At 41.0% G+C, this 20,115-nt stretch overlaps 2 protein-coding genes across 4 annotated transcripts in view; one reads left to right on the forward strand and one right to left on the reverse strand.

Moving 5' to 3' along the window:
- The window catches only part of LOC126426799 (uncharacterized), a 388,288-nt gene that overhangs the window by 43,313 nt on the left and 324,860 nt on the right, over positions 1 to 20,115 (forward strand). The window lies entirely within an intron of this gene.
- The window catches only part of LOC126426797 (peroxisomal carnitine O-octanoyltransferase), a 243,936-nt gene that overhangs the window by 30,554 nt on the left and 193,267 nt on the right, over positions 1 to 20,115 (reverse strand). For all 3 annotated transcript variants that reach the window (XM_050088798.1, XM_050088796.1, XM_050088797.1), the window contains exon 11: positions 14,185 to 14,357. In XM_050088798.1, coding sequence (XP_049944755.1) covers positions 14,185 to 14,357 — 173 coding nt within the window. The remainder of the gene's footprint in view (positions 1 to 14,184; positions 14,358 to 20,115) is intronic.

The following is a 20,115-nucleotide window of genomic DNA, read 5'->3' on the forward strand; positions in this document are numbered from 1 at the left end:
GAGCAACCATCAAGAAGTGGGGGCCAGAGGGGAGGAGGCATAATCTGTAGAGAGGCCAGAATAATCCACAGTTCCTGGGCAGCAGTAGCCTTTCTAGTTGTTGCAGGGGCAAAAGTGTGGACAATTGACTGATCCGGCCTTCGAACATCAACCAATGTGGCCTCGATGTGCTGGTACCGCATGTGGCTGAAAATGTGGGGAAACTATAGCCGTGATTTTTCTCGAGCGCATGCAGTTCTACTGTATACTTAAATGATGATGGCATTCTCTTTGGGGAAAATATTCTGGAGGTAAAACAGTTCCCCATTCAGCTCGCAGGGCAGGCACGACTAGGAGGGATGTTGTCTTCAGGAAAAATAAAACTGTCATTTTACAGGTCAGAGTGTGGAATGTTAGATCCCTTATTGAGTACCTAGGTTAAAGGATTTTGAAAGGGAAGCTGGTATGTTGAAGTTAAATATAGTGGAGAGTATTGAAGTTTGGTGGCAGAATGAACAGGACTTCTGGTCAAGGGAGTACAGGGGCTATAGGTACAAAACCAAATAGGTGCAATGCAGGATTAGATGTTACAGAATAAGAAAATAGGAATTCAGGTAAGCTGCATAGAAAATGCATCATCGTAGTCAAGATAGGTACGAAGACAACTCCCACCACAGTAGTACGAGTTCATATGCGAACTATCTCTGCAGATGACAAAGAGATTGAAGAATTATATTATAAGTTAAAAGAAAATATTCAAATAGTTAATGGAGAGGGAAGTTAACTGTGATGGGAGAACGGATTTCGGTAGTAGGAGGAAGACGAGGAAGAGAAGGAAAAATACTAGGTGACAATGGATCTGGAGAAAGGAGTGAAAGAGGAAGCTGGCAGTTAGAATTTTGCAGAGAGCATAATTTAATCATCACTAATAAGTAGTTTAAGAATCATGACAGAAGGTAGTACACATGCAAGACAGCTGGACACACGAACAAAGGGAGATGGCACAGTGTTTGGCATGCTGGTCTCGCATTCGGGAGGACGACGCTTCAGATCTGCGTATAGCGATCCAGATTTTAGGTCTTACGGGGCTCCGGAAAGGCTAAAAAATCATGAAAAGTTCAATTTTTACTTTTTTGCGTTTTCTGATTCTGCAGACTATTACCTTTTAATAGATATACAATTTATTCGATTCCGAAGACTACAACTATTTTTAAATTTTTTTTTGAAATGTGTTCTATGTGGGCGTGACCCACTGTGGCGCTGTTAAACTGCTGTCAAATTGTGTTATTATTAACGTCCGTGTTCATCAGGTACATTTTAGTGATGTGAGATAAAGTATGTGTTGTGGCTAACCTGTGATGGTTCAATATATATCGCTGGTGTGATTGTCGATTGTTTAATGTTTATTTACTCTGTCGTTATCTCGAAAATATTCATAATTAATTCTGTTTCTTGAGTCTCTGTTTTGTTGAAGTATAATAATGAGTAAAAGTAAAGTTATTAGAAATCCTCTGAAGGCTTTTAAGAAAAGAGAAATGTTGGAAAGCCAAAGGTATGTGTTATTACTGTAAACAATAAAGACGATAACCAAGTGAGTGAACCTAACCTCTCAAGTACACCTGCCCATAGCAGTCAAAGTGGGAAAGAAAATACTTCAAAGAAGAAGCTTGGTTCAATGAGTGAAAACTATGAATGTTTTATGGGCGAATCGGATGTAAATGAAATATTTGATACGTCGGTTCTCAAAGGAATTTTTTCAAACTGTGTAAGATGTATTCATTATAGTGAAGTTGGTCTGGAACACAATAGTGTTATATGGTCGAGAATCCCCAAGACTGTATTTGTTGGAATAGAAACACGTCACTTTGGCGTGTATGATGCTGTTGCGACTTTCAATGATGGCAACATTGTAAGGTGTAAGGTATTTAGAAATATGGGAATGAAGGTAGGTTCTAACATGGTATGAGCGATGCTTGCTTTAGACAAGGAACGCCTTTGGGCTGCAGACAGGGCTGTAAAGAGTCTAGAAATACAAGCAAGAGTAAACAGGAGGAGGAACAAGAGGAAGCTGGAGGAGGAGTTTGCAGAGGATGAAGATAATCCATCCTAAGGACCTGGAATGCACTAAAAAGTTAATCCAATCTTTGTCGCTCGATTCCCAAAACTTTTATTTTCTCATACTAATTACATGTTTTCTAAGGATCTTCCAAACATATTTGTTTCAAACTTTCAGTAAATGTTACACAGTACCTTCCGCATAATTTAACACAGCCTTTTTTAAAAAAACTGTATATTTTTGAATATATAAATAAAAAATTGCAAAAAAATGTTGTGAATTTTCATTACAATTGAAAAAAAATCATCTTTAATAACTGAACTAAAATTTTGTAAAATCCCTGTGTTAAGTTGTAGCCCATATTCCAATAAATAATCTGTAAAAAGTTCAACTTCCTACCTCAAATACTTTGTGAGGAAAGATGTAATTTATAAGCGTGATTTTAACATTGCAAGTATAGGGCGTTCCGGAGCCCCTTAAGTGATTTGCCTAAACCTTGATGGTTCCTTTCAAAGGGCACAGCTCATTTTGTTCCCCATCCCTACTGCTAGGACCTCAGTGTTGACAGGATGTTAAACCCTAAACTTCATTTTGAGAGGCGGGGGGGGGGGGGGGGGGGGGGTCGGACACTGAAGGTTTCAGATTGATTATATAATGGAAAGACAGAGATTTGAAAACCTAATTTCCAGGGGCAGTTGTTAACTCTAACCATAATTTATTGGCTATAGCCTGTAATTCAGAACTAAAGAAATTTTAAAAAGGAAAGAAATTATGGAGATGGGATTCTGATAAATTAAAGAAATCACAGGTTATTGAGAGTTTCAGAGAGAACATCAGGCAATGTTTGACTGAGACAGGGAATACAACAGAAAACTTATGGGTAGCTTTGAGAGATAAAATAGTGAAGAGAGCAGAGGATCTAGTAGGTAAAAAAAAACAAGGCCCAGTATAAAACCCTGGATAACACAGGAGATATTAAATTTCAGTGACAAAAGGATGAAATATAGAAATACAGCAAATGAAGCAAGTAAAAGGGAATATAGATGTCTGAACAAAGAGATTGACTTAATCTGCAAAATGGCTACACAGGAATGGCTAGACAGAAAATGCAAAGCTATAACAGCATGTGTAACTTGCGGAAAAATAGATGCCTCTTACACAAAAATTACAGCCTCTGGAGAAAAACTGAAATTGCTGAATGAATATTAAGAGTTCAAATGGCAAGCCAGTTGTAAGAAAAGAAAGAATAGCTCTACGGTTGAAGGAAAAAATAGAGGATTTTTATATGGTAAACAAATTCAAGGACAATATTATAGAAGTAGATGAGGATGACGCAGGGGATATGATACTAAGACAAGAATTTTACAGAGCACAGAAATGTCCCATTACAATACAGGCATATGGAATAGATGACACACTCTTTGAGTTTTTTAAATCCGTGGGAGAGCAAGCTGTGACAAAACCGTTCCACCTGGTGTGTGAGGTATATGAGACAGGAAAAATACCGTCAAACTTTAGGAACAATGTAATAATTCCAATTGTGGTTGCAAAATACTGCACGAATTATTCACACAAGAGTATAAAAAGCTGGTAGCGCTTGATATTGGGGAAAATCTGTCCAAGTTCTCGAAAAATGTAGGTACATGCAGTGCAAATCTGACCCTATGAATTATCCCTGAAAATACGTTAAGGAAAGGCAAACCTAAATTTACAGCATTTGTAGAAATCAGAGAAAGCTTTAGAGAGTGTGGGCTGGACTACACTCTTTGAAATTCTGAAGCCAGCAGGAATAAAATACAGGGAGTGAAAGATTATCTTCAACTTGTACAAAAACCAGTTATAAGAGTCGAAGGACATGAAAGGGAAGCAGTGGTCGAGGAGGGAGTGAGACAGAGATGACAAAGGATTTGGAAGAATAGCTGAATAGAAAGTACAGTGTCTTCAAAATGAGAATATAAGATGAACATCAACAAAAGTAAAACAAGGGTATTGGAACGCAGTCAAATTAAATCAAGTGATGCTGAGAAAATTAGATTAAGAAATGATACATTTAAAGTAGTACATGATTTTTGCTGTTTTGTCAGCAAAATAACTGATGACAGCTGAGGTACACAGGATATGTAATGCAGACTGGCTATAGCAAGGAAAGCATTTCTGACAAAGACAAATTTGTTAACACGTAATATCATTTTAATAGTTAAATATTCTTTCCTAAAGTGATTTGTCTGCAGTGTAGCCTTGTACGGAAATTAAAACATGGATGATAAGCAGTTGAGACAAGAAGCAGCTTTTGACATTTGGTGGTACAGGGGAATGCTGAAGATTAGATGGGTGGATCATGTAACTAGTGAGGAGGTACTGAACAGAACGAAGGAAAAAAGAAATTTGTAGCACAACCTGATCAAAAGAAAGGATTGGTTGATAGAACACATTATGAGACATCACGGGGTTACTGTATTTACTCGAGCCTAAGCCGCACTTTTTTCCAATTTTTGAAGTCCAAAAAACCGCCTGCGGCTTAGAATCGAGTGCAAAGTAAGCGGAAGTTCTGAAAAATGTTGTTAGGTGCCGCCACAACTAACTTCTGGCGTCACATATATGTAGCGCTACACAGGCATACTTTGCAGGCACAAAGATAAATACTGGCGCCAAAACCTCTGCGCCAGTAAATAAATTAAAATAAAGGTGGAAGACGAGCTTTTTTCTCCACCCCGAGTTTCGACCACTGCATTTTCATACATTATCCAACGAAGTAAATACAAATTCCGTATTGTTCATCTTCGAATGTAGCAGCATTTCAATGTAATACGAAAATCAGACTGGCAAGACTGTTCGGGATGTTTGTCAATATGGCCAACTCTACGTTCTGAATTTTTTCCTACCTGTGAGAAGAGATGGTTTCTAATAGGAACTTTTATGAATTGTGAATTACATGCAGTCTTCTCTTCGCCATAATAATAATACGAATATAAACATTTTGCCATGTATTCTTTCGTGTTTGCTGCTATCTCATTTAAATCCTGTCTGCCTAATAAACGACGAACCTAGATGAGACAACAGCAAACGTGGAAGAATGTACATATCATGTCATGTTTATATTCGTATGATTCTTATGCCTAAAAGTGATACAGTCAGAAATAAAGCATGGCAATTGACTAGATTTTTAAATCTAAGATGACTCTAATTTCTGTGCAGTATGTTATGTACTAAAGAGGCGTGTGCAAAGATTTTCAAATGGAGAAAAATTTTCGCTAAACTCTCGTTCAGAACATCTTCTATCATACGCAGTCTATTATTTGGTTCTTGTTGGTCATTATCAAAGAAAGCAGCAGTATAAGTAACAACAAATAGCAGTCTCTCTCTCTCTCTTTCTCTCTCTTTTTCAAGCTGCTGTAGCACGCACAAAAGCAAGCTATAAACCATGCCGCGAGCGGCGACAGGCCGAAGACACTCATAATCAGAATGCGGCAAACAATGCATGACACAGTACAGTAATGCGTTTTCACTTCAGAGTGACGTGAACACCTATAACAAAGAGAACGGCAGTTATCAGATCAAAGAAAAATAAGCAATCAATTCAAACCTGATAAAGCACGTGAAAAAGGAAGGGTACCACTACCTGTATAAATATGGACAGAGCGCCTGACGCATGGCAATGGCTACCTGGTAAAGCTTAACTGCTAAACTTATGACTCGGACCACACTACTGTAGCTGTATCGTCATTGATTCAACCTAAATTGTGTCTAATATTACAATGGACCAACTTTGTTTCGACTTAGAGGTGCGGCCTAAAACTATTCTCTACCCTTGAATTTCGAGTCTCAAATTTCAGATGCGGCTTAGATTCGGGAAAATTTTTTTCCCTTGATTTCGAGTCTCATTTTTCAGGTGCGGCTTAGATTCGAGTAAATACGGTATCAGATTTAAAAGGATGTAGGTTGCAGTAGTCATTCAGGGATTAGGAGGCTTGCACAGGGTAGAGAAGTACAGATAGCTGCATGTAACCAGTCTTTGGACTGAAGACCACAACGACAAACAACAAAACAACAACAAGATGTCAGAGTACGCAGTTTGCGAGCCATTTTACCTGTATTACCCATCCTTTACTTTCCCTATACTTGTGCATATGTTCAGTCATGTTTGTGTTAACTTACTGATAAAGCAGCAAACTGTGCAAGATGATAAAATTGTTCTAGCACCAAATGAAATGCAATGGAGAGTAAATACAGAATCAGGCATTACATGTATTTATAGGATCGTTTTTGTAAAAATTAAGGTCACTGATCCCACCTGTGGAAACTTAAATATTAAACTTAACATGCAAGTAATGAGAATTTAGCTAACTACATCATGTTTCATATTGATATGTTTGGTACATGTACACACATCTAATGACGCCTTTTAATCTAAATCTGCCTATTGTTTTGAGACATAAATTTCAGTAATTGACAGTGTGTGGCATCACAAATTACTATAATGGCTAGGTGGAGAGCAGTGGAAGTTCTAATCAAAGGGAAAAGAGCATCCCAGACATTACGGGTTAGGACAGACAGCGAGAATTGCATCTGGGACATGAAGAAAAGTCGAGTTGCATTTGTGACATAATGAAGGAAGGTATTGCTGTGGGAAAGTGGAGCAAGAATTTGCATCTAGGTCAAGGTAAAGTGAAGATGCGTTGGACATCAAATAGGAACAATAAAAGGATAGCATCTGAACCCTCACTTACTAGTGGCAACTACTGAATGCCAAACACAATTTATTTGCTGTCACACGTGTTTCCGATCATATCTAGATTACAGATGGGCTAAAGACTTACAAAAATTGTGTACTCAGTTCCACATCATCAAGCAAGCAAAGAAGCAATAATTTAGTCTAAAAAAAACAGGTGTCAGCTGGCACACTTCAAACCCTATCAGTGCAGTAATGTCAGAGCTTTTTGACTGTAGAGGATATCCATAAACACAACAACTTTTGAGTGCATGATAATGTACAAATTTCTTGATGAAATTAAGTAATTTACATATTACAGCCACGTATGCTATCTGTGAGTATTATGAAATCAGCATGCATGTGACATCACGCATTACCTAACGTGTTCTCAAATGCCGTGCATAAAAGCAGAATTCTTCCGGGGTTCGTACCTTGTGTTCTATTGATGATAGGGTCAAGTGTTTCAGACAGCCCTTCGACTTGAGGCCATTTGTATACACAACACAAGGATTGTCTTAGTGTCACTATCCTACATCATAGGGTCAAAGTATGAGTATTACACACTTCATCCTGCATAGGCAAATGGAGCACATTAGTTGGTTCTTTTTGTATTAGATGTGATAATGGTGGGCCATAAGGGGCAGTTCCTTAGAAAAGACCAAAACAGATTTTTAACATTTTTTCATACCAAAATAGAGTCACAAATTCCAAGATGGTTACAGACAGCAAACAGGTGTAATTTTTATATTATATTCCTAAGAGTCTAATCTTGAACAACCTTGAAAATTTTCTTGATAACTTTATCCATTGCCGAGATACAGATATTCAAAGTTACTTTACTTGTTCTCATCAAATGTAGTACGAGGTGAAAATGTAATTTATAAAGTGATATAGTGCAGAAAAATATTCTGTAAAGTGTGTCTGTTATAATCGGGAAGGTTCTGGGAACACATCATTGTAATACTGAAACACATACAAATTTTTTGTGCGTGTAAATTCCACTCTGAATTGTGAATTGGATTTGCCTTACAGTAGGGTCTCGATAGTTTGAGTTTCCAATAATCCGAGCCTCTTTTTAAGAAAAAAAAAAGGTTGCAATGATCTACTTTCCTTTTTTTTTACTGACATGATAAATAATGAAAACATCATTGCAAAAGATAGATAGGGAGAGTACAGCTCAATGACAAATCAGACCACAATGCAATCAACACCGAAAATTAGCTCGCTGCCCTGTTGCACGAACATCTGTTGTCAGTATGGCACGAAATACCCTGACTGCTGCCGGCTGCTACCGATCAAAACTGGGGAGTTCATACGCTGCTGTAGTTTGCAGTACATACCTGTACTGTACAGTGTTGTGTATCGTTTTGTTTGTTGACTGTGTGTTCCGTTGTACACTTTGCAAAGATGAGTGCTGTGACTAACAAGAGGAAATTTGTGCCTTTGCATCTAAATATAGAAGCACTAAGACGACTCAACAAAGGAGAAACAATAAAAAAACTTGCTCTCGAATATGGTGTCGGTGAAGTTACTGTTGATGACTGGCAAAGAAACTGACTTAAATTGGAACAGTTTTCTTCACAGAAATGTTCACACAAATCTCTCAGTCGAAGAAGTATAAAGAAGTCAGACTTCAAAATAACAAGTGAGGCATTGTTCATATGGTTTACCCAACAGAGACAGAAGGGTGCTCCAATTTCTGGCCCAATCTTGCAAGAAAAAGCTTTGATTTTCAGAAACCAGCTGCACGAAGGGGATGACAATTTCGCCGCTAGTGTGGGCTGGCTCGACAAGTGGAAGAAGAGGTATGGAGTGCGTCAACTAGACGAATGTGGAGAAAATCTCTCTGATGACGCTCAGCCCGTTTCAGAATTTATTGTCGAGTTTAAAAAAATCATAACTGACGAAAATTTGTCTAATGAACAAATATATAACTGTGACGAAACTGGGATAAATTTTAAAATGTTGCCAGCGAGAACACTTGCTTCTTGTAAAGAAAAAAAGTGCTCCTGGGCGCAAAGAAAGCAAAGAGCGGCTCACAGTTATGGCAGCTTCACATGCAACTGGAAACCACAAACTAAAACTAGTTGTGATTGGGAAGTCTGCCAAGAATGTACATTCAAGAATGTATCCATCTCAGCTCTTCCGGTTGTCTACACACATCAGAATAATGCCTGGATGAATCAGGAAATCTTCAAGAACTGTTTTTTTTTAACTCATTTGTACCTTACTGCAAGAATTTTTTAAAAGGAAGTGGACTGCCATCAAAAGCAATTTTGCTCATGGATAATGCGTCCTCACATCCAAGTGCAGGAGAACTGCAGTGCGACGGTATCCGCGCCTTGTTTTTCCCTCCAAATGTTACCTGTCTCATTCAGCCCATCGATCAGGGCGTTCTGGAATGTCTAAAAAAAGTATCGATGGCGATTGCTATAGTCAATCCGGCATTCCGAAGACAACGAAAGCATTGTAGGAGCTTTGAAGAAAGTGACTTTGAAGAACGTCGTGTACTGGATTAGCAAATTTTGGAGCAAAATAAAGTCAGACACAATTTCTAAGTCATGGAGGAAAATTCTACAGGAAAGTATACCAGACACAGAAACTGAAGATTCAGCAGATGAGGACGATCAACCATTGTGTAATTTAATCAGAAGATTGGCAGGGTGTGAAGAGGCAGAGGAGGTGGAAGTAGGCGAGTGGTTAAATGCGGACGGACAGTTGGAAGTGACAGACTCTTCTAGAATTGACACGGTTACCATTCCATGGCAGTGTGACGAGGCAGTGGCTGCACCGATGATGAGTCACACCGGTGGCTACGCTGCTCTCGAGGCCGCCGTATGCTACGTGGAACAACAAACAGCCTGAGGCGACACCAACTGACCTACTGCTCCTGAGACGGTGGCGTGACATTGCCGCGAGGAAACGTTGCAGCTCCGCCAAACAAAAGACACTTCACTATTACTTGTCTACATAAATAATTATTGTTATTCTGCCAGTGCAAATGCACGTGTAAATACTTTTATTTTAATAAAGTTCATATTTTGACCTGTATTACGTACAATATCATAATACTTCTTTTTCCCATTTAAATTTCGATAGTCCGAGTTTTCGATAGTTCGAGCTGGTTCCGGTCCCGTTCACCTCAAACTATCTAGACTCTACTGTACTTCAATTTCACATATGTGAACTATGAAAATGTTACTGACTGAAAGTTCCTTTCATATGAGTGATATGCCCTGCTGTGGTAGGGAAAAGAAAGGAACCAATGCAAAAATGCTCCTATCAGAGCACAAAAAAGGCAAGTATACTGCTGTTTAGAAGACTGACTGAAAAGTGGGGTACCAGCCGCCTCATTCTACCTTGCTCAGCACCTTTAAAAATTTTGCCATGCAAACATATTTGTACTTGAAACTTCCTGGCAGATTAAAACTGTGTGCCCGACCGAGACTCGAACTCGGGACCTTTGCCTTTCGCCGGCAAGCGCACTACCATCTGAGCTACCGAAGCACGACTCACGCCCGGTCTCACAGCTTCACTTCTGCCAGTATCTCGTCTCCTACCTTCCAAACTTTACAGAAGCTCTCCTGCGAACCTTGCAGAACTAGCACTCCTGAAAGAAAGGATATTGCGGAGACATGGCTTAGCCACAGCCTGGGGGATGTTTCCAGAATGAGATTTTCACTCTGCAGCGGAGTGTGTGCTGATATGAAACTTCCTGGCAGATTAAAACTGTGTGCCCGACCGAGACTCGAACTCGGGACCTTTGCCTTTCGTGGGCAAGCGCTCTACCATCTGAGCTACCGAAGCACGACTCACGCCCGGTAAAGTTTGGAAGGTAGGAGACGAGATACTGGCAGAAGTGAAGCTGTTGTTGAAGCTTTTGTTGAAGTTTACAGAACATACCTTCACCGAGGAGTCAAGCAGTATATTGCTCCCTCCTACGTATATCTCGCGAAGAAACCATGAGGATAAAATCAGAGAGATTAGAGCCCACACAGAGGCATACCGACAATCTTTCTTTCCACAAACAATAAGATACTGGAATAGAAGGGAGAACCAATAGAGGTACTCAAAGTACCCTCCGCCACATACAGTCAGGTGGCTTGCGGAGTATGGATGTAGATGTAGATGTAGATTGTTAGCCAAAAACTGTCGAACAGAGATGGCTGTGTGTGCAGGTGGGTTGCTGTGGTGGAAGAATCAGTCTCCTGTCTGCCACAAATGGAATCATTTTTGATAAACACTGTTGCACAAACTTCTTAAAACTTCCAAATGAAAGGTTTGATTGATGGTGTGACTTGGGGAACAAACTGTGAATGAACTACGCCTTTGGCATCAAAAAAGCAAATCAGCACTGTTTTGATGTTCGATTTGACTTGAAGACATTTTTTTTGGTCGGTGTGACGACGATGTCTTCCATTGGCATGACTGTTGCTTTGTTTCTGGGCCATACACATAGCACAATGACTCATCACCAGGAATGACTTTTGACAGGAAATCTGGATCAGTTTCAAGCTGTTGTTTCAAAGCACAACATGTTTCAGCTAGACATTCCTTTTGATTGTTAGTGAGAACCCGAGGAACAAACTTGGCAGCAACCCTTTTCATTCCCAAATCTTCCATTAAAATTCTCTGAACCGAGCTCCGAGGTAACCCACTACTCTCTGACAGTCAATCAATTGTCTGTTGAAGGTCTGTGAGAATAAGCCCTTACATTTCTTCAATATTTTCGTCAATTTGGGCAGCTGATTGATTTCTAGAATGAGGTTTGCCATCAATCAATATGTCACCATTTTTAAATCGAGCAGACCACTCGTACAATCGAGTTTTTCCCATAGAGTCATCCTGGTAATTCAAATTAAAACAGTTTCAACAGCATTTTTACTGAGCAGAAAACAAAATTTCACAAATGCACATTGTTCACTTAAACTTGCAATCATAAAAAATGAAATGTGAACAAAACAGTGCTAGGAAAACCAATCACAGAATGGACAGAACGAGCCATGTCGATAGCACAGGTGTCCCTAAAGTGGCAATGAGTTGCGCTATACATGCCTAGTGGCAGAAATGCATACTAGACAAGCTCTACCCACGGCAATGTTATTCCACTGTTTCTCTCTCTCTCTCTCTCTCTCTCTCTCTCTCTCTCTCTCTCTCTCTCTTTTCTGTACCACCTGGTAGAATGGAGGGAGCTCGTGAGAGTTGTTTTTAACAAAATGAATATGTTTGCATGCCAAACTTTTTGTGGAAAAACGAAGGTAGATTGACATAGGGGGTACCCTTCTTTGCTGAGTCTTTTAAACATGTGCATATCTGCCTTTTTCGTGTTCCAATAGGAGCATTTTTCCCACTGCTATGATAACACTCAAATGCGCTCCACAACTCTACATGTACACTCCCATTCTTTTGATGAAATTTTTCAACTTTTTGGCACACTTGCACCCCCAGTTCTGAAATTACACACTGAATCTCAGCTTTGAGCTCTGTAAGTGATAGCGATTTGTTATCATTCACTCGAAATTTTAAATATCCACACTAAAAAAAATCAAATCACACGGTATCAAATCACAAGACCTGGGTGTCCAATTCACATCGGTATTCAAAGAAATCATCAGGCCGGGAAACCTCTCCTGTAAGAAGTCCAATGTGTGACACGTTGCACCATGGTGTTGAAATCAACCAGCACTTCCATGATCCAGTTCAGACCATAAAAGCTGTCTTAACATATTGCAGTAGTATTCACTGCCCACTGTTAATGCCACTTTTGAAAAGGACAGCCCAATTATGCCCCCAGCCCAAATGCTACACTACACATTCACTTGTTGTTGGTGCAATGGCTTCTCCATAACTACTCTAAAGTCTTCTGTGCCCCAAATCCTGCATTTTAGGTTGTTCGCTATGCCATTCAAAAGAAAGTACACCTTACCACAGAATGTTATTTTATTTAGTGAATTGTCATTCTTTGTTTTGCTAGCACGCCACATGTGAATGCTTGGTGCCTTTTTTTGTGACCATTTGACTTCAATTACCATGTCAGTGGGATTTTATAGTCCAAAAGGTGCAGATCATCTTCCAGGATATGTTGGTTCTGGGAATATCCAATTGTTGTGAACATAACCGAATAGATTTTGCCTCACTTACATCAACATTACTATTCGCAATGGTGATGTTTTCCACAGGACTAATACGAGGATGCCCTGAGACTTTAATTTCCAAAATCGAACTGGTGTTCTCAATCTTAGCAACCACATTCAACTAATTGGGTGCACTATGTTCACCAAATATTCCGCAGAGTTTACAAACAGTCTCTCCACAACATTCGAGACATTTGGATAGCAATGTGCGGCTGTTGCTGATGATGCTGTGGTGTACGGGAAGGTGTCGTCGTTGAGTGACTGTAGGAGGATACAAGATGACTTGGACAGAATTTGTGATTGGTGTAAACAATGGCAGCTAACTCTAAATATAGATATATGTAAGTTAATGCAGATGAAGAGGAAAAAGAATCCCGTAATGTTTGAATACTCCATTAGTAGTGTAGCGCTCGACACAGTCACGTCAATTAAATATTTGAGCGTAACGTTGCAGAGCGATATGAAGTGGGTCAAGCATGTAAAGGCAGTTGTGGGCAAGGCGGATAGTCGTCTTCGGTTCATTGGTAGAATTTTGGGAGATGTGGTTCATCTGTAAAGGAGACCGCTTATAAAACACTAATACGACCTATTCTTGAGTACTGCTCGAGCATTTGGGATCCCTATCAGGTCGAATTGAGGGAGGACATCGAAGCAATTCAGAGGCGGGCTGCTAAATTTGTTACTGGTAGGTTTGATCATCACGCGAGTGTTACAGAAATGCTTCAGGAAATCGGGTGGGAGTCTCTAGAGGAAAGGAGGCGTTCTTTTCGTGAATCGCTACTGAGGAAATTCAGAGAACCGGCATTTGAGGCTGACTGCACTACAATTTTACTGCCGCCAACTTATATTTTGCGGAAAGACCAGAAAGATAAGATAGAGAGATTAGGGCTCGTACAGAGGCATATAGGCAATCATTTTTCCCTCGTTCTGTTTGGGAGTGGAAAAGGGAGAGAAGATGCTAGTTGCGGTACGAGGTACCCTCCGCCACGCACCGTTTGGTGGATTGCGGAGTATGTATGTAGATGTAGATGAACAGCCTGTCCACAACATTCGAGACATTAGTAGTAAATTTTGGCTACGAAAACATGCCATTCCATTGTGAAACACTCCATTGCTAATGGCAAAGAAAAAAGGTGGAAATTGTGCAATGTCCAGCACTCCCAACGTACTACGGCAGAAATAGTGAGCATTTCAAAAGTTGCTTTCTTTATGAGACAGCCTTTATTTATGCCCTGTCATTCATCTACAATACAACTACCAACTCCACCTCACCCACAATCCACTGCGCGTGCGGACACACTCACCTGCGCGAGTACGCGGGGTGGGAGTAGAGCGCGGGCACTGGCCAACCGGACTCCACAGCCACGCAGTACAGCCCGAACAGGTGGCGGTCACAGCCGGCGTTGTCGCGCGCCTCCGCCATCAGCCGGTCGTGCCTCGCCACCGCTTTCCTCAGCAGGTGCTCACGCTCCGCATTCTGGAGAGGATAACAAGAGGAAAAAAAAAAAATAGTAACTAGAACAGAGGCTGCCACCGGGTTTGCCGTACGGATAAATGTCGCAGACCAGAAAATTTCTGTTTTGATAACAACTCAGCAAATTAAGTGGAAATGGTGATTTTTTGATAACATTATGTGGTAGTCAAACAAAATATTGTCATTTTATATTGAAATCTAGTGAACTGTCTCTTGCTGCTTGGCAGAACATTACAATAAGAAAGGGAAAACTCCTTCCACAAAGATTGCTTATTTACTCACAAACTCATTTCTGTCTCTTTCAGCTACCACTGTGTCTCGATAGAATGTCTCCCAGACCACCTTCTCTACCCAGCGGTTCCTACCCCTGTAACCGACCCCGTTTGCAAAACCTGCCCCGTGCATCCCCCCACAACCACCTACTCCAGCCCCGCTACTGGTAAAACACACACAATTCGAGGCAGGGACACATGTGAAACAACAAATGTCATTTATCAGCCGACATGCCTGCACTGCACAGCCTTTTACTTCGGTATGACGACAACTAAACTGGCTGAGCACACGAACGGGCACAGACGAACTGTCCGCCTAGGAGATGACCAATACCCAGTAGCAGAGCATGCCCTCCAGCATAATTCCAGGGACCTAGGAACCTGCTACACCGTATGTGCCATTTGGCTTCTCCCACCCGACACCAGTCCCTTGGAACTGCGGAGATGGGAACTTGCACTCCAACACATCCTTTCATCCCACCATCCCCCTAGACTGAACCTACGTTAATCAACCTCACTCCTGATATGGGTTTGAATTTTGCACAGGAAGAAATGCAAGTCTTCAACACCAATTTGTCACAGTATCTCCCAGTTGCAGCTCATTTGATCGATTTCCTGGGGCCTGTTTGAAACACAGTGCTCGTCTTATCGCTGTTTTCATTTCTTTTCACCCCTTTTGGACTAGTGACATTGCCAATACTGTCATCAAAAACACTACCCGTTATCTCAAACTTGAGGATCAAATTTTTGATTGTTACCTCTTGTGGACCAGTTGTCTTCAGCTTGAACTCAGTCACAAACTTCCTTTGAGGTGCAGCTGGGCTTTTATTGTTCACCACTTAGATCTCGACAAATGCTACATGCTTAGGCACGCTGTACCGTGACATTTTCACATGCACATGACCGCCAACAAAATACTAATTCCTGTTATGCCCCGCAGCCAACTGTGCAGTTTGAACGTCCTAACGCAAACTGTTCAGAGGTTATGATGATTTTATTTGGTATAGTTAAATAATTGTCACCCTGTAACTTGGAGGTACAACTGGCACACGGTGTATCATTTCACAGGTGGCTCTCGTGGACATAAACAGAGGGTGTGTACTGGCAATGCACAATGTCCTGTTACAGAGCATGCTCTACAACATGATGGTTGTGAGCCAGGTGTCTGCTTCACCACATGTGTCATTCGAATTCTTCCTCATCAGTTTCTTGGAACTGCAGGTGTGAACTGGCATTACAACACATCCTTGATTTTTGCTACCCAGTCAGCCTTAATTTACATTAAATCCTTCGGTCTCAGCATTTCTTCTCAGTAACTATTCATTTTCCTCACTACCTTTCTTTATTCTATTGGGTAATCAGAAAGTCAGTATAAATTAGAAAACTTAACAAATCACGAAATAATGTAGATAGAGAGGTACAAATTGACACACATGCTTGGAATGACAGGGGTTTTATTAGAACCAAAAAAATACAAAAGTTCAAGAAATGTCCGACAGATGGCGCTTCATCTGATCAGAATAGCAATAATTAGCATAACAAAGTAAGACAAAGCAAAGATGATGTTCTTTACAGGAAATCCTTAATATGTCCACCATCATTCCTCAACAATAGCTGTAGTCGAGGAATAATATTGTGAACAGCACTGTAAAGCATGTCCGGAGTTACGGTGAGGCATTGGCGTCGGATGCTGTCTTTCAGCATCCCTAGAGATGTCGGTCGATCACGATACACTTGCGACTTCAGGTAACCCCAAAGCCAATAATCGCACGGACTGAGGTCTGGCGACCTGGGAGGCCAAGCATGACGAAAGTGACGGCTGAGCACACGATCATCACCAAACGACGCACGCAAGAGATCTTTCACGCATCTAGCAATATGGGGTGGTACGTTCCAGCAGGTGTTTATCAGCCAGGCTAGGATGATGCGATTCTGTAACATAGCGGCTTACCTCTCACCCGTCACGGTCACAGTTACAAAACCAGAATCACCCATTTCCTCGAACAAAAAACGCCCGATAACGGTAGATGTGGTAAATCCAACCCATACCGTGACGTTATCATCGTGCAATGGAGTTTCCACGACAGTTCTAGGATTTTTCGGTAACCCAAATTCTGCAGTTGTGGGCATTGACAGACCCTCGGAGCGTGAAATGAATTTCGTCGGTCCACAACACGTTACTCAACCAATCGTCATCTTCTGCCACCATCTTTTGAAATGGCCACACCGCAAATGCCCTCCGCTTCACTAAATCGGCAGGTAACAGTTCACGATGCTGATGGAGTTTGTACGGATAGCATTGGAAGGTACACCTCAGTACCAACCAAACAGTAGTGAATGAAATTCCAGTGCGATGTTCGACTGCACGAGCACTGACTTCTCCGCGCATAAACGAACCCGCTACAATCTCCATTTTTTCCTGAACTGTCTCAGTAGCATTATGCCTCGTGCTCGGTCATCCACTACGGGGTCTATCGTCTAAACACCCCGTGGCGTCGAACTTCGAAACCATTCTCGCCACAGCTGCATTTGTTAACGGACCTGTACCTGTTCGAGTCCCCTTCCTATGACGATAGGATTGTAACGCTGAACTAGCACATTCCCCATTTTGATAATACAGCTTCACTAAAAGTGCCTTTTCAGGTAACGTCAACATACTGCGACTGCTGGTGCATCTGATTCTCTCTCTCATTACAGCTCCTTTTATACACGATTGTCATGTGCAGTCACTGACGTTTTGCTGTCCAGCACCATCTGTGGACATTTTGTGATTTTTTGTTCTAATAAAACCCCATGTCATTCGAAGCATGTGTGTCAATTTTTACCTCTCTATCTATATTATTCCGTTGTTTATAAAGTTTTCAATTTCGTACTGACTTTTTGATCACCCGGTATATGTAGACGTAGATGGGCACATGGAGACCCCTCATGTAGTTGCTGTATCTCATCACCAACTGCAGTTCTCTCTCAGCATGTGGACCAGTATCATTGATGATCGGTTAGCTGGATACTGTGTATTTGTAAACAGGATTACGGTGTAGACATACACAAACTTTCTGGAAAACACCACACCTCATCTTTCTGGAGACACTCCAGCGATCATTCGTCAACGAGCCTATTTACCGCACGGTGGTGCTCCTGCTCACATTGACCGTACAGGTCACTGGTACTCAGATAAAATATTTCCCGATTGACGGAAACAGCAGAGGTGGCTCCAATTGCTTGACCTCCACATTCACCTGTTTTGAACCCTATTGATTTCCACTCGTGGATCTGTTTAAAATCATCACTGGATTTGTCTCCAGAGCCTGACATAGAAACCTTTCAGAATTGCATTGTGGCAAGTTTTGAGCAAAAATACACAGCACTCCAGGGATTCGTGAGTGTGTTCGTGGTGCAGTGAGGCATTGGTTTAAGGTTTGTATTCAAACAGGAGGTGGACATTTGGAAATCTTTCGTAAAAGCAATTACCTTTGAGAAAAAAAAAGTTTCTGGTGAATATCACTGTTGTGAAGGCCATGTCTTGGACATTACCAGACACATGCGATAATGGACTTTTTATATTATTTACATATCGGGAACACATACCTAAAATGATAGCACCAGTTTGCTTTTGTTCTATAATATTATTTTTATTGCTAACCGGTTTTCGGCTTGCAAGGCCATCTTCAGGCATTTACTGAGTATTATCACCAAATAAGTTAAATGTTAGCAGACAACATTGGAAGAGAAGTAACACATCTAGAGTGAAGTAGAAACATACAGTGAGTAACATCTTTGCAATGAAATAGTAAAAACTGAACAGTACATAAATAACAATGGAGTTGACAGGAAAATCTTTAGCACAAAATAAGAATAGCATGCCTACATAACAGTTTCTATTGATAAACAAAACTATTGAAGTAAGATAAAATTAGTACTAGGCAAGGCTGCATCAAGAGGTGTGAAACATGGAGAGTGATACACAACCAATTAAAAAAGAAGAGGCAGTTGTCAATGTAAATACAGAATACACGAGGAACTTAAGCCATATCAATACGATAAACAGAAATTAATAAATGCAGGAAAATTGAGGAGTTTGAGGGAACCTACAGTTTGAGAGTGTGGTGGTACTGCATTTTAACATTAACATTATAATCAAAGCAGTGGCTGTATACCAGTTTACATTAAATAAATGAGCTCAGTAACACACTCTTCAAAACCAAAAAACAATAAGCATCTCTTCTGCGGATCAAGCAGATAACAACTAATTCCTATAACCAGTGATCCCTTTGACTCTGTACTCAAACAACTGTTCCACGTCAAATTCAGCTGTTAGCAGCTGGTAGACAGCCTAATACGACAGAAGCGACATATCGCAATTGTTGCGGGAGGGAGGACGGTCGAAGTGGCACACCGCCAGACGGGCGGACCTTCTTTGCATTCGGAGAGTTGAGAACTGCCTGCTGAATGGCAGGGTGCCGGCTTATCTATCCCCAGGCAGAATGGTATTTCCGGGACTATTTGCACACGTGTGATTGCCAGGAAATAGTTCGACGATCATCGCACCTGTTTCCTGCGCTGTCGGTCGGTGCCCTCTGATGGACGTTGGCTGCACGTACGTGTTTGTTGTCAACTGCGCACTTGCTTCTAAACACTCTTTAATCGGCCAGACTTCGCAGCGACTCACATTGCTGGTCTGTCCGCAGTGTTGCCCCTGCAGTAGGCTTCTGTAGTGACTGCTGCAATTGGTGTCCCCACAGCCGACATGTATGTGATGCTTTCACTGACACTTGCAACATTTAGCACTTCGTTCATTACAGAAGGATAGTTTCACACCAGAGTACAGAAAAACAACACTGTGTTTGGACATGTGTAACTTTCTTGCTGCAGCTGTGTAAGGAGACACATCTCCAATTTGATACTGTGTTTAGCAACGACTGTCTTTACTTGTTGTGAGGTATTAACTTTGTCACGAGACTTCATTCTGCACACGACATCACAGAAACCTTTTATATTAAAATTATTAATTGAAAATCTCATATAAAAATGTGAAACAAATACTAACAAAGAGATAGAGGGATTGGCCAGTACTTACCTCAGCTCAGTACAGACCATAGATACACAAAACAGAACAGAAAATTTACATTCCTAGCTTTCGGAACTTTGTTCCTTCGTCAGGGATGAAAGAGAGGAAAAAAGGGAAGAAGGGAAAGTGGATTCAGTTACTCACAACCCAGGTTATGAAGCAACAGGGAAAGGTAAACAGGGAGGGTAGCGAGGTTGGAGGCATGGTTGTCAGAGGGAAGCCAAAGATATTGTACTGTAAGTACTGTGCCAGCTTCAAACCATAGAGGATGCATACAGAAGTAGAGAGATAAAGATAAACACTACTATGTAGGAAGGAAAGATGTGTGAATGGCTAAAGAGGAAATGGAAAAAGGAGAAGACTGAAGAGTAAATAGGAGTGAGGTTGTGACTGTAGGCTTTCCCAGCGTAAACTATTGATG

The sequence above is a fragment of the Schistocerca serialis genome, chromosome 11, assembly GCF_023864345.2.
Source record: "Schistocerca serialis cubense isolate TAMUIC-IGC-003099 chromosome 11, iqSchSeri2.2, whole genome shotgun sequence".
Classification (NCBI taxonomy): Eukaryota; Metazoa; Arthropoda; class Insecta; order Orthoptera; family Acrididae; genus Schistocerca; species Schistocerca serialis.